Genomic DNA, 11,715 nt, shown 5'->3' with positions numbered 1-11,715 from the left:
CCCCCCCCCCCCCCCCCCCCCCGAAGTATATAATGTGTTGAGATCACAGGATGAAATACAGTATAGAAGTAAAATGTATTTATTAGTATTATTATTAACATTTGATGAGTCCTCTGGCTTTTCTTTCAGGATTTTCTACTTAATTCAGTTACACAATTTTAATTGCTTGGAGAAATTATGTAGTCATATCTCAGAGTTGGTTTAATTGGAATTATTGATGTCTGAAGCAGCACCCAGTCTGGGAAAAGTGGGGTCTGATCAAAGTCTGCAACTAATGCTTTAGTGAAGTTATAAATTCAGTCTGTAATTAAAAAATGAAACAGAGAGCATGTTTTTTCAAAGTGCACGTTTTGTGCTAAGGAAACGGTCACTTGTTATTTGTTTGGAAATACTCATTGCAGTATTTAAAAGGAGGTATAGCAGTAATAACTAAAGTTTTTAATCCCAAATATTTCTTGAGTTTTTCACTTGGAGGTTTTTACTGGAAGTGGCACTGGGCTTTCATATCTGTTGGTATACCTTATTCTCTTCAGTTATGTTTAAAACTGGATGTAAGATGATCATTTCCTTTTAATATATATATATTTAATGTAAACCAAGGACTTTGAATTTTCCATAGGGGATTTTTTTAAATCTTGATTGAAAATAGATACATATGTTTACCATTTTTAAATGCTTAATGTGTTATATAGAGCAAATAAGCTTAACAATAAATGAATTTTGATTCAAGTTGATAAAAAAGATAGCTATTAAGCAGTCAGCATTAGCCTTTGAAAGTCCCTATCCAGTTCATTGACTTCTGGGGTGCGCAGGATAGCTGAATGTCTCTAGTCACATAGGACTAAGCCTGGCCATTCTGCACGTTTGAGTGTGATGGTTAGAATGTTCTGTTTGTTTAGTTAATTTTGCTAGATTTCTTAGAACATTTTGACTCTGATTATTTAGTGCAATGAAATATGGTGCTGTCCAAGTTAATGAGGAAAGCACACTTTGTTCATGCTTCTCACTATACTTACTGCATTGTGCATGGGCAATCACAACAAACATTTTATCATTCTGCCCATGGCATGATGGAGCCTAGGAATCTGGATAAATGTAACATCACCAGGAGGCAGGAGTGGATGGACAAATGCATGGTGGTGGGATTGGAGAAAAACTTCAAGCAGACCAAAGTAGAGAACGGCCTTTACTTACACTACAAACAAAAAGAGATAGGAGATGCGATGATGCGATGTAAGAGTTTTGCTTTCCCTTAAACAATCCTTACAAAGGATCTTTTTGCGTAGCCTTACTGTTATCAAAAGTAAGTATGTATACATTCCAGAGTGGACAGACATCTTCCACAGAATGAGAATATTTTGAACCTAGTGTAGTGTCTGGAAGACCCAACACAAATTTCATCCTCCTTATCCTCCTGTGTTCATACATTCTCCAACATAAGCATTTTTATCATCTGTTCTGTATGGAACAGCACTTTCTGTACCATTTTCTTTCCTAATTAAGGATGCAGAGAGCTTTGCATTATTCTGTTTGTGATCTCGAGAGCTCTTTTTACACTGTTTTTTGGGGGGATTTGCTTCCTTGGGAGAGTTCTTTACTGTATGAATGTTAAATGCTTTTTCTGAAGCTGTTAATCATTTCACGATTTAAGAAAACTAATTGAGAATATTTGCCATTATCACTAAACTCTCAGGGGTGCTACGGGATGTGTACAAAATCTGAACCTGCAATTTAGTTTTGCTTCTATTGCCTTTTGGCACTGTGGTTTAAAGGGGAATTTATAAAAGAGTGTCTGAGACTCCTCCACCCCAGCCATAGTGAAGAAAATGTGCTTTTTTACCATTTTCTCATCAGCTGCAGCCTCCTGTTAGCAGTGAAATTGTTTTGACAAGAGTTATTTTGTCTGAACCATATTCGATTAGGGTAGGGCTCAAAATAATCAAAAAAAAATTCCCAACATTGTGGACTATTGGACTGCAATATAATCTTCCCAATGAAGTGGAGGAGGACTTATCATGCGTGTCATTTTAAAATTGTTTGAGGCAAATCACTGAAGAATGTATGGTAGGGAGCATTTCTTTTCTGTCACAGGATGTACTAGATAAAATAATAGGCTATTTCTATGGCTCTTTGATGTTGAACTTTAGCATTTCAAGTGCTAGATAGAGTGATATATTGGTTATGTATTATACCTAAAGATTGTGCATGAAGTCATCTGCTAGCATTGGATAATAATGCTAAGGCTCATCAATGAAGCTTTTATAGGTACAGCTAGTGTCATTTGAATGACTCTTTTTGTGCAATGCACTGGATTGCAGACAATTGGTATGTTGGGTAGAGAATGCTGTTTGTCAGTGTCCTATTTTATAAGAAGCTGCATTGGTCTTTTGTAACTCTGATGAACCAGTCTGCAGGCTGTATACAGTTTATTTTAGTAGTTTTATTTGGAGTGAGCATTCCTTCTCAGACCATCAACTATTTTGTTTTAATACATGTCTCCATGAGGTAATTCTCAGATTCTGTGATCTTAGCAAGGAACGTGCAACTCTTCAATTGCAGCATGCCAAAATCAATTGTCAAAAGGATTTTTATGCTGGTTGATGAACTAATCTTTTTATCAGATACATGATGTATTTTGCCATGTGGATTTTCTGAAATGTAATTCTGCAATCTGTAATATATTTTTAGTATGGTTGTACTCGTCACTGTAAATTAAATGAATCTTAATTTACAGCATTTGTGCTTTGAACCAGCTTTAAGGAGCTTTGTGCATAAAAATACTGTGCTATTAAGGATAGGTTTGAATATGTATTTTTTAAATGTACAAAATCCTAACTTTATAGAAAGTGCTCTGTGTGTGCTGAGGTCTTCATTGATTACAGGCTATTGACATGGAAGATCTCTCCTATAGATCTTGTTCTATCATTGTATTCTAGTATGCATATCTAATATTCTGAATAATTGCTCTGTATGTAATAACTGCAGGTGCAAATCCACTATTCCACTTTACTTGAATGAGCACTCAGGGATAAAGATACTGAATGTTTCCTCAAAAATTAAGCCCATACTAAATTCATGAGGGGAGCGAAGGTTGTCCTTGCCTCTACCTGGCTATTTGAGAACATCTTTGTAGAGGATAGAGAAAAGGTAACCTAAAAGTTAGGACTCTGGACTGGAATAGAAAAGCTGAGGAGCTTCACACGCGTTGGCTTTGGTCTGTTTTGTGCAGTTTGCTCTACCTCTCTTTGTTGTAGTCATCTCACCTGTAAATTGTGCACAATGCCTCTATCATACTAGAGAATATCTTAAATTGAATAAATATCACTAATGGTCTGCAAGTGACTTGCTGTACAAAATGTTACCAGACTAGGTAGGTGTACACGGGTAACTTCAGGTCGGAGACCATGCACTGTTGGTACCTATTTCTACATAATTGGGAACAGTTTCCCTGGGATGGCAGTTTCCTTTCAAGAGCCCAAATACAATAAACTTTGGCCTAATAGCACTTCTGTTTTCACAATTATGTAGTTTGAAAAACATATTGACCATAGGCCTCAAATCTGACAAAGAATCTCTACCTCAGTTTGAAACTTAACCTACTAATTGTGATGTCAGTCTTTTTCCTTCTGACTTGTAGAGTGATAATTACAATCCTGTTTGCAACAGAAACTCAAAATGCAACATTAAATACGAAATAGTTCTTCACCTTGCCTTGTATATTCCTGCCATGCTTTTCACTGAGCGGTCTGGCTGTGTCACCCAGGAGTCTCTAAATATGGGAATCAAAAACTCTTGTTTCATCTCCAGTGTTGTGAATTGACATTTATTTGTATCATCCAAGAGCATTAGGTTGCAAACTCCAAGCATGCTGCATATTTAGCATACAAATAGACAAATAAGAGTGTGGGAGAAAGGCATGCACTAAACTGATAAAGACATCAGCTTGGAGTGTGTATTAAAAATGAGTTTCAGTAAATTAGACGCTATATATTAGAGGAATCTTAAAAATTGCTGGTACCACTAGTCTGTTATTATTCTAATATGAATTTAATTCCATTTTTTTTCTTGTTAAACTCATCATTCTAAATTTTCACTTCTGTTTGAGATGATTAAAAATCTTGATAAAGCCAATCTAGAATTACACGATAAAGCACATTACAGCTGTTCTTTAATTATAATGAGTGGTGGGCACACCTCTAATCCTTGAAAGCCATCTAGTACCATTAAACTGTTGTGTGAGTTTGATTATTCCTGAATTTGAGTTGTATTTACTATCTCAACAAATCTGAAGCATTATAGTTTACTGCTGTGTCCTCAAAATAGAAAAATGGACCAAAGCCTGTACCATTTACTCAGGCAAAACTATTCCTGCCTGAGAAGGAACTGTAAAAGCCAATATAAATATAATGCAATTAAAATCAGTCTGTGAAAACAGCCGTGACTGCTGAGGAGAGAGGAATATGTTATCTGGTGCTGGTTGTTTGCCCAAAATCTCCTAATGAGTTAAAATGAAAGTAATTAAAAAAGAGGCTAAATGTCAAGGAAGAATTTTGTGAGCAACTATTCCAAAGCCTGCTACTAGCTTTAGTCAGCGAGAAGTGGGCTCTCTGTCACCTTAATTTATGAGACAAGAAATTGATTATTAAAAATGTCAATAGGTAGGGCTCAGATAGATGCATTTCCTGTCCTTTCTGATTTTTAGCAACTCTGTGGTCTTAATAGTGAACTGGCCCCATGAGATTGAGCAACATCCATGAGTGATTATTCAAATGTAACTAAATTATACAGTTATCTGTGTTATTCTGAGTTACCGTTTACTTAACAACTACAGTGTTGTACTTCACTGTGTCATTGGTATTCCAGGCATGCTGAGTTGTAAACCTGTGACAAGGTCAGTCTTGTAGCATTTTCTGCTTCGCACTGGGAAAAAACAGTAGACTTTAAGGATAGCTATTGCCGATGCATTACTGCTTTGTATTGTGTATGTATAAAAATAGATGCAACGCCTCCCTGATAATTGTGGAGAACTTTCAAAGCCAATGTAGAGTGTTAACAAGTCACCCGATAAAAGAGTTAATAATATCAGGTAAAATTCAGCCTTAATGTAAGATTATATAAAACAAAAGAATTATGATATGCTTACATCTACTGAATTTGGCATAAAGGTAGGAACGTGGGAGATTTTTTTTTTAGAAAGAGACTTTCATCACTTCGCATCCAAAGTAGTTGTCTTTGCTTTTGGGGTTTATTTGAAGTAGATGGATAACTCCTTTGCAGCAGGAAAGCTGTTTGCATAGTGCTGTCAGTGACATCCCTTTCTTGCTATCTCTGTCTCCTGGAAGTGGGGCTCATGTGAAAGCAGAAGCAGATGAGAAGAGGCTGCATTATACATAGAACTTATGCCTCGGTTGGCTGGTTGAATTTTTCTGCTGTTTTTATGTCGAAGAAACATATTGTAAGGTGGACAATGAAGCTATAGTACTCTGGAAATAATGGAGTTAACTGCCAGGGTATGATATTAATTCAGGAACCCTGAGACTTGCATGATCCTCTCCTGTTAGTGCAAACCTTTCTTGCTTATAGGTCTCCTGATCAACAGAGAGCTAAAGATAAGGATCTTTTTTTTTTTTTTTTTTTTTTTTTTTTATGAAAAAGAGTACTGTAGGAGTTTGAGGAACAGACACTTTCATAATAAAACTCTTCTGTCTCATTGAAACTGTGCATTGTTAGCTATTACAACACACTGAGCAGTTTTCCTTTCAGTATTATTACACAGTGACTTAAATATGATGAAGCATTAGAAAAGATTGAATTATTTTAATTTTACTTTTAGACTAGGTCTGAAGCCATTGTGTTTTATTTGGAGGTAAATTATCCTATTTATCTTGCATGCATAAATACCTTTATGAATAATGCAAGAAGCTGGGATGGTGAAAGTAAAAATTATAGACCTGTCCTTAAAGGACTGGATTAACATCCTGCAAGAGCTTATTCAAAACCAACTGGTGCCTTTCTTATACAATACAAAAATGTGCCATTGTTGAGCTTTTGCAAAGCCATTGTAATGGAGTGTTGCCAGTTCCATTAACAATTCTGTACTAATGACAGTTAAATAACTGCACTGGGGTAAAAGCAGCAACGACCTGTTCAGGATCTGCTTTTACATGGATGTTGTAAGAAAGCTTGAATAAAAAAAAACTGCAAAAATAGTTCCACAGGGGGTAAGACAGTTATGTCTGATGCTGTGTTGCAACTAGAAAAGAAAAACGTTACCCTCAGTGTAGAGGTAGAATAGATATTTAGCTGAAGACTAGAGAGGGAAATTAAGAATATGGGAAATTTTCAGTTCCCAAGGAAATATTAAATTGGCTGTTTCTCACAAATAATCTATTTGTTTTGGACTATATAGCTATTAGCACAGATTTTTAGAAAGCCCAGACAAATCAGGGAGTCAGTGAATGTGTTTTCACTGACATCTGTGAGCATGGTTTAGCCACATGGGATGACAAGGTGAAGATGTGCATGTAAAGACCCAGGCTCCTCCATCCATGGCAGGATGCCTGGATTCCGTGCGAAGGCAGAGCCTGGAGCCCTGACAGCCATGTGCTCGCTCTGCTGCCAGGAGCACCAAGAGAAGGCAAAACCTAAGGCATGGGAACACAGCCAAAAAATGTCTGACTGTTGTTTCGTCTGGCCTGTGTCATTACAGGATTTCTGGATAGGTTTTTCTGTGCTCCTTCGAAGTTTGGTTATAATTTTTGTACTGTTTTTGCTCCCACATTAGAGGTATGCGCTTTCATTTCAGCTAAATGTTATGTGATAAAAAAGGCAGAACATATGCTGGTGAGTATCCACACACAATGCACACACATAAAAAGTGTATCTGTAGTTCAAATTCCATAGCAAAACCCCAAATCAGTCTTGAACAGAAAGCTATCCATCCTAAGACAAGTATGCAAAATATAGTGCTATCATTTGAAGATGGAAAAGAAAATATAAAGAAAGGCGAATTGATTCAAACTCCGTGACCTAGCTGTTATGTGTAGCAAAATCTTCCTGTATAGATTCCTCTAAAAAGTGTTATCAAAGCCATACGTCAAGACAGAAATGATCTATTAGGTGAACTCAGCAGTGTCACGGTATTTGACATGCCATTTTATAGAGCTGTTGTTTGCAGTTGCCTATTTGTGTTATGAGCATCTTAAATCATTCTGAAGTTTCTAAAACAAATCCATAACATTTTCCTATACCTGCAGAAATACATTTATCCATATGATACAGATAATGCACTGGACGTCAGGAGATTCTTACAAACCTAATTTATAACGTTTTCTTCCCTTATATTTTTTTAAGCACAGAATAAGAACCTGTGATGTATTAGACAAATGGAAAAGACCCTAATGTTTTTTTTTTGTTTGTTTTTGTTTTTTTTTTGTTTTGTTTTGTTTTGTTTTTTTTCCTTGCTTATGCTGCTTATGCTGCTCTTCATGCATATTGTTCTATACGGTGCTGTTAAATGACATGTTGCCAAAGGAATACTAACTTGGTGCAGAAGCAGGGGAAGGCTTGCTTCCCAGTTCTCCTGCCCACACCAACAGCCCAGCGTGCACACGTGCAGCACGTACCATGCAGGGGAAAGGTGGGCCAGGGAGCAAGGAGAGGTGCTGAGTTTCACTGGAGGGGGAAGAGCAGGGAACCACCTGTAAGATGCAAATGGCTCTGGGAGAGGAGATGTAGTGGTACAGGGTAGAGCTTGAAGGATTTATTTTTTTTTTCCTAGCAGTTTTTATTGCAACAACAGTGGCTTTCATGGCGTGCGTTCCCAAAGCAGCCAGCACTGCACCTCCTCTTGCCTTGCCTCCTGTCCCTGGCATGGGTAAGGCCCTGCTGGTGTAACTCTACTGGTTTATGGAGATCAAGGAGTAAAGGAAGAATTGATATGACTGGAAGAGTGTCGCATTTTTCCAGCTCTGCTGGCTTAAGAAATCGTTTTGTCTCCCTAAAAATCATTGGACAAAAGCTATTGACAGTTAGAGGACTGCCATAAGAAAGTCATGTAGTTTTGAAATACTTGCATGTATTATTTTACTTTTTTGATGTAATGTACAGAGACTTACATACTGATGTTCTTCCATTAAGCAAGCTGCTGCTCAGCTTTGGTATCCTGGCAGACAGGCATTCTGAAAAGTAATTTACCAGTCAATTAATATCCTATACCATGAGTCTAAACCAAATGCACTTTCAAAAGGGCTTAACTTCAGGAGTGAACTTTAGAAAAACTCTATTGATTTTGTAAATTAAAAATTGTAAAATTGAATATAAAGAGGTCCAGTACAGGACTGACCCACAGAAGCAATCTTTGAACAGGAACATTCTCAGATTGAACGCAGGGGAAGAAAAGAAAGCAAGAAGGATTCATTTGCAATTGACCTGCAATAGCAAAGTCGTTCACTTTCCAAATAGGATTAAACTTGTTCCATCAGCCATGACATGTGAAAAGATCATGGTTATAAATTCCATTTGCTGTAATGAATTGAAAGTGTCTGAGTTTGCAAGCAACACTCATCATTGATGGACAGCTAGATTTGTGCAGTGTTTTAACACTAAAATTAGCTTCTACAAAATAAAAAGTACAGAAAAGGTGGCAGCAATGACAGATTTTAAAGCATAAAAAATTGACTTTATTGTTAGATGGAAGCTGAATAAAGCTTCAAATAAATAGTGGTTGTAAGCCTGTTATACAGATAACTTGCTTCATTCTTGAGGGAATGTGAACTCAAAACTGAAAAAAGGCTTTTGTTTAGGCTTCTTAACCATATTTAACAAGAATAAACATTGCTACTTAAATGAGGAAAAAGTAAACTTCTCTGAGGTATTGCTTACAGGATGTAAAAAAAAAAAAAGGGAAAGAAAAAAAAATGAAGATTTGAGGGATATTGAAGTTTGAAGGATACTTCATTCAAATTGATTTCAGCATGACTCCCTGCTGTCAATAAAACCATATTGGTGTATGTATTCTGTATATTGAGATAAAAACTATCTTCTGTGGTTACTTAGTAACCCTAACTTACCCTTGCATCAGGATCAGACAACATTTCTTCTTTGATGCTTGCAGAACTAAATGCAGATTGAGAATCTGATTTCACCAAAGTTGTGTGTTCAGTGTAGGCGATTTTATGAGTATTTTAACTGTGCCAATGGCCAAGAAAAAATCTCAATGGGTGACAACAGCTAATATTTGGAAGTGATTTGAGATTCTTTTTAATTGATAAGGTATGAAGCTGAAAAGTAACCAAGATGGGGGAGGAAAAAAAAAAAAAAAAAAGAAAGTCAAATAGTCTGAGCTAAAAAGAGAAATCAAAATATAATAGTTTCTTAAATTACTGCAAGGTTAACATATAATTAATTTGCTAATTTTAATTGCGACCCTACAAAATGTGCTGGAAAAATGCTCAAAGGGGAGAAACAGCCAAGTGTCAGCCATGATTAACCAAGGTTACTAGCAATTATGAGGTCTCTATTAACCATGTTACGGAAATTTGTAAAAACCCTTTATAAAAACAGCACATTTATTGAAACTCAGCAGGGTATTTCACTTGCTGTACCTTTCCACTGCTACAGACTTACTGCTATGGTGTCATTTGCTTCATTCTTTTCCAGCTAAATGTTTTATTGCAGCTGAAACATAGACTGCCTTTTCTTTTTGTTGCACACTGTTATGCATGTACTAGGTATTCATTTTGATCATATAAACGCAAAAGATTAATTATTGTTTGCAAAGTGCCCTGAACACATTAAGTGCCAGAGAGCTGCGAACTACCACAGCTGAACCCTGGGAACACATCCTGAAGAGAAGGTTTTTTCTTTCCAAGGTATCCTGGGACATGCAGTCAGTAAAGCAGCAATGTTGCTGAAAGTGCCTTTTCAGTTGAGAACCTGCTCTACAATACTTTGCATGTGCAGATGAATCAGATTTGAAACTATCAAACAAACAAAAAACCTTGCCAACAACACAATGAACAAAATTTCTGTACGTTTGCTTTGCATTTTAAACAAAGCATGGTGTAAACAAATGTCTTTTATGTATCAAATTCCATGATGTACTGTTCTTTTTTATTGTTGTTATGTCAGTCATGTTGAAGTGTCTGTTGTTTGGAACTGTAATAAACCATGATCCATTAAAGGAAGACTTTAAAAAGCAAAAACAAAAACCTAAAGCATTGGTGTCAAAGGAAATTAATTTCCTGGCTGGCTTGTGTTTTTCTCTGAGGCAGATATTGATGAGTGTGCAGAGGGGATCATTGAGTGTCACAACCATTCACGCTGTGTTAACCTCCCAGGGTGGTACCACTGTGAGTGCAGAAGCGGTTTCCATGACAATGGAACCTATTCTCTTTCCGGGGAGTCCTGTGTTGGTAAGCAATGATCAGCATAGCGCTTTTTTTTTTTTTTTTTTCCTTTCCGCGTTCTGCATGGCGTTATAAAGTGACTATTGAGACACTGTCCTGAGCTGTTGTTGTGTTTGAGGCTAAAATGAGAATGCAAGCAAGCGTGTCCGTGTTTGGCAGCATCCCCAGCCCCGCAGCCTGGGTGCTAGTTTAAGACGCATCACGTTTTAGAACGGTTATTACAGGAGGGAGGCAGTCAGAGATCCAGAGTGTGACTTACTGCGCCTTGCCATTTATCATAATAAGTTGCTTTAAAACCTGAAGTGAAAGCAGGCTTTCTGGGGAGCATAATAGGCCACAAAAGGGGAAGAGTTGGCTTTCAGATTTCAGCAAGCAACACGAAAATACATTTGGTGTATGTGTGTATTGCTTTGATATGTTTGTTTTGCATTGTTTCATATCTTCATCATTTTATTTTTAGAACTACGCAAATAGTGTAAAGCACTTCATGCACTGTATTTGGAGAATAACACCCTAAGAGCATGAAGGGAGAGAAATGTTTAAGGGGTGCAGAGGAGTTTGTCTGTGGTTTCTGTGGGAGGACAAAGAATGAGGCTCCATGAGGATTTAGTGCTGGTTCTTGCAGTCTGGGTGCCCTTGACTGTCCGTAGACTTTGTGTGCCACCACAGCAAGTAAGCACCAACAAAATCATAGTGAGGTGGCAATTGTGTTCTACCTCTGATTTACAATTTTTACACCTATTTACTTATTCTCAGAAGCCTTGTATGTAATTTCTGTATGTTATTTTATTAGATGAGTTTAAAACAATACAGAAAGGATCCCATTGTAACTACTATTGAGATACAGGTCTATGTTTCTTCATTCTATATCATTTCTTTGGAATTCCACTTATTTCATCTCTACTCAGTTCCATGAATCTTCTGTAAAAACATTTTTGCTTTTCTGCTTCTTCTGGGAAAGACTTTGTTTTAACACTGTAAAGCTTATTTATCATATGTAAGTGCAAAGGGATCTATCTAAGATTTGAAGTACACAGTTGAAGTAAAATAATATATTTTTTAATATGAATTTATATATTTAGTTTTAACTTGTAACATGCAGTCTAATCTTTCACAAATTGCAGCTATTATAGCACTGGGATTTTAAAATGCAGAAAAAAAGATAATTATTTGCAAAAGCAGTATTTTGTAGATTGTCCAGCCAAACTATACTAGCTTCTTATATATTGATATGTTGTCCTAAGCTGACCAGGGAACACAATAAAATTTCAACAGTGAGCTTTACTGATGAGGCTGTGTTTAAAAA

The 11,715-nt window shown here is 36.7% G+C and overlaps 1 protein-coding gene across 4 annotated transcripts in view; it reads left to right on the top strand.

Annotated features, from left to right (window-relative positions):
• Positions 1–11,715, top strand: part of NELL1 (neural EGFL like 1) — a 291,463-nt gene that overhangs the window by 259,655 nt on the left and 20,093 nt on the right. For 2 of the 4 annotated variants that reach the window (XM_035328005.1, XM_035328008.1), the window contains exon 16: positions 10,275–10,415. The exons of 1 other annotated variant lie outside the window; for it this stretch is intronic. In XM_035328005.1, the coding sequence (XP_035183896.1) occupies positions 10,275–10,415 (141 nt within the window). The remainder of the gene's footprint in view (positions 1–10,274; positions 10,416–11,715) is intronic. One more of the 4 variants, XM_035328006.1, reaches the window with a different exon arrangement.

This window comes from Oxyura jamaicensis, chromosome 5 (genome assembly GCF_011077185.1).
Source record: "Oxyura jamaicensis isolate SHBP4307 breed ruddy duck chromosome 5, BPBGC_Ojam_1.0, whole genome shotgun sequence".
Taxonomy (NCBI): domain Eukaryota; kingdom Metazoa; phylum Chordata; class Aves; order Anseriformes; family Anatidae; genus Oxyura; species Oxyura jamaicensis.
The sequence above is the reverse complement of the archived record's forward strand: the minus strand, read 5'-3'. Positions and strand labels throughout refer to the sequence as shown.